Here is a 2055-nt window from a genome sequence, read left to right as displayed (position 1 = left end):
GAATAATTTTCTTCTTCTTCTGCTTGACATTTCTTTTCTTATTTTTCAGAATGGATGTCTAATTTCCTATAGACCAACTTAGGTCATGGTTATGAAGTTTGAGGCATGTGGAGATAGCTGGCGGAGTGATTGCAAAGACCATATATATTCAGGAAGCTACTAAGAGTCTGAATGAGATGGTCATCTTCCACAAAAAGATTTCCAATTCTTTCTTCTAAAAGAGGCCTGAGACAAAAGCCTCTTTGCATAGCTAGAGGTTCATAAGCTTCTGAACAGCTCACCAGTGGATTTCAGGGATTAACTACATGCACAATCAGTATTAAGAAAAAAGCTCTGTGCTGCGGCCTTTCCTTCCACAGGGATACCAATAGTATTGGACACATGTGATAATTTTCCAGAGCACCCATCTGACTGGTGACAAATGACCCTATCATCTTATGGGGAACTTCAGGATCAATGCCTCTCAGGCTCCCAGCTTTATTCTGACAGGCTTTCCAGGAATGGAAGCCATGGAACCCTGGCTGTCTCTCCCTTTCCTTTTATTCTATGCCATTTCCATCATAGGCAACTCCTTGATCCTCCTCATCATCAAGGAGGAGCAGAGCTTGCACCAGCCCATGTACTACTTCCTGTCCCTACTGTCTGTGAATGACCTGGGTGTGTCTTTCTCCACACTGCCAACTGTTTTGGCTGCCCTTTGCTTCCACGCCCGAGTGATCACCTTTAATGCCTGCTTGGCTCAGATGTTTTTTATACATCTCTTTTCTTGGACAGAGTCTGGCATCCTTCTAGCTATGAGCTTTGATCGCTATGTAGCTATATGCAATCCACTGCGCTATGCCACAGTGCTCACCAATGCTCGCATTGTGGCAATGGGCCTGGGAACAGTCCTCCGTAGCTTTGTTCTCATTGTTGTCTTTCCAGTGCTTTTGCACAGGTTGCCCTTCTGCCACCCTCAGAACATCCTCTCCCATGCTTACTGCCTACATGTGGACATGATTAAACTGGCGTGTACTGATGTTTCCCTCAATAGCCACTATGGATTGTCCATCGTGTTGCTCACCTTTGGCCTGGACTCTGCGCTCATCCTCATCTCTTATGTGCTTATCCTGCGATCCGTGCTGGCGATTGCATCTCGGGAGGAGCGTTTGAAAACACTCAACACATGTGTGTCCCACATCTTGGCTGTGCTCATCTTCTATGTGCCCATGGTCAGTGTGTCTATTGTGCATCGCTTTGGGGCTGGCCTGCCTCATGCAGTCCATATCCTCATGTCTATTCTCTATCTCTTTGTGCCTCCTATGCTAAATCCTATCATTTATTCCATTAAGACCAAGGAGATACGTCGGAGACTACTCAAGATGCTCTTCAGAGTCAAGTTATGACTCTGAAATGATATATGATCTAGTGTGGGTATGGACAGTCACCAAATATGAACAGCACCAGAACAGGGAGAGATTGACTAAGGGATGTGAGGTCTATGCTTAAAGTTCCATCTATGCTTAAAGTTCCAGGATCACTGATAAGAAATTTAATCTAGATTATTAGGCTTGTATCTGCCAACACCATTTGGGGTCATAACCAGAACTTAACTTTGTTAACTTTTCTTTAGATACAGAAAACAGTCTTGTTTTCAGGCTAAGCAAGGGAATTGTTATTTTCTAGAGAAGCCAAGGACTAATATCAAAATATCTAGTGACACTGTTGGACTTTGAGGGATATACATAAAAAAAGATAAAGATACTCCCAGTTCCCCATCCCCCATTGCTACATATCACTGTTCAAATTCCTGACCCTCTGTATAGCATCCCTGTCTCCTCTCTTTCCTGATCCTGCCCCTTCCCCTGCTCTCTTCCTCCCGAGTCCCTCCTACCCTTCACCTCCTGTGAGTATTTTGTTCTCTCTTCTAAGAAGGACTGGGCTTCTGCATTTTCAAACCGATGTTTCATATAGAAAAAATGTTCCCCATCTCTCTGGGTCTCATGCTGCCTCTGATTGGAGAAAGTGCAAGCAAACTTTGGGACGTTAGAGTCTTGACGTTAGAGTCTTGACGTT

General features: G+C 44.3%; 1 protein-coding gene across 1 annotated transcript; it reads left to right on the top strand.

Annotated features, from left to right (window-relative positions):
• Window positions 1-344: 344 nt before the first annotated feature.
• On the top strand, window positions 345-1452 carry LOC110331347 (olfactory receptor 51I2-like). The gene has a single exon (XM_021211843.1). It carries the CDS (start codon window positions 438-440, stop codon window positions 1383-1385), a length of 948 nt encoding a protein of 315 aa, XP_021067502.1. The 5' UTR covers window positions 345-437; the 3' UTR covers window positions 1386-1452.
• The last annotated feature ends 603 nt before the right edge of the window (window positions 1453-2055 follow it).

The sequence above is a fragment of the Mus pahari genome, chromosome 1 (assembly GCF_900095145.1).
Source record: "Mus pahari chromosome 1, PAHARI_EIJ_v1.1, whole genome shotgun sequence".
Lineage (NCBI taxonomy): Eukaryota > Metazoa > Chordata > Mammalia > Rodentia > Muridae > Mus > Mus pahari.
The sequence above is the reverse complement of the archived record's forward strand: the minus strand, read 5'-3'. Positions and strand labels throughout refer to the sequence as shown.

What these genes read in the sequence shown, in the direction of transcription:
- LOC110331347 (XM_021211843.1), top strand. Translation starts at nt 438, where the DNA reads ATGGGGAACTTCAGGATCAATGCCTCTCAGGCTCCCAGCTTTATTCTG.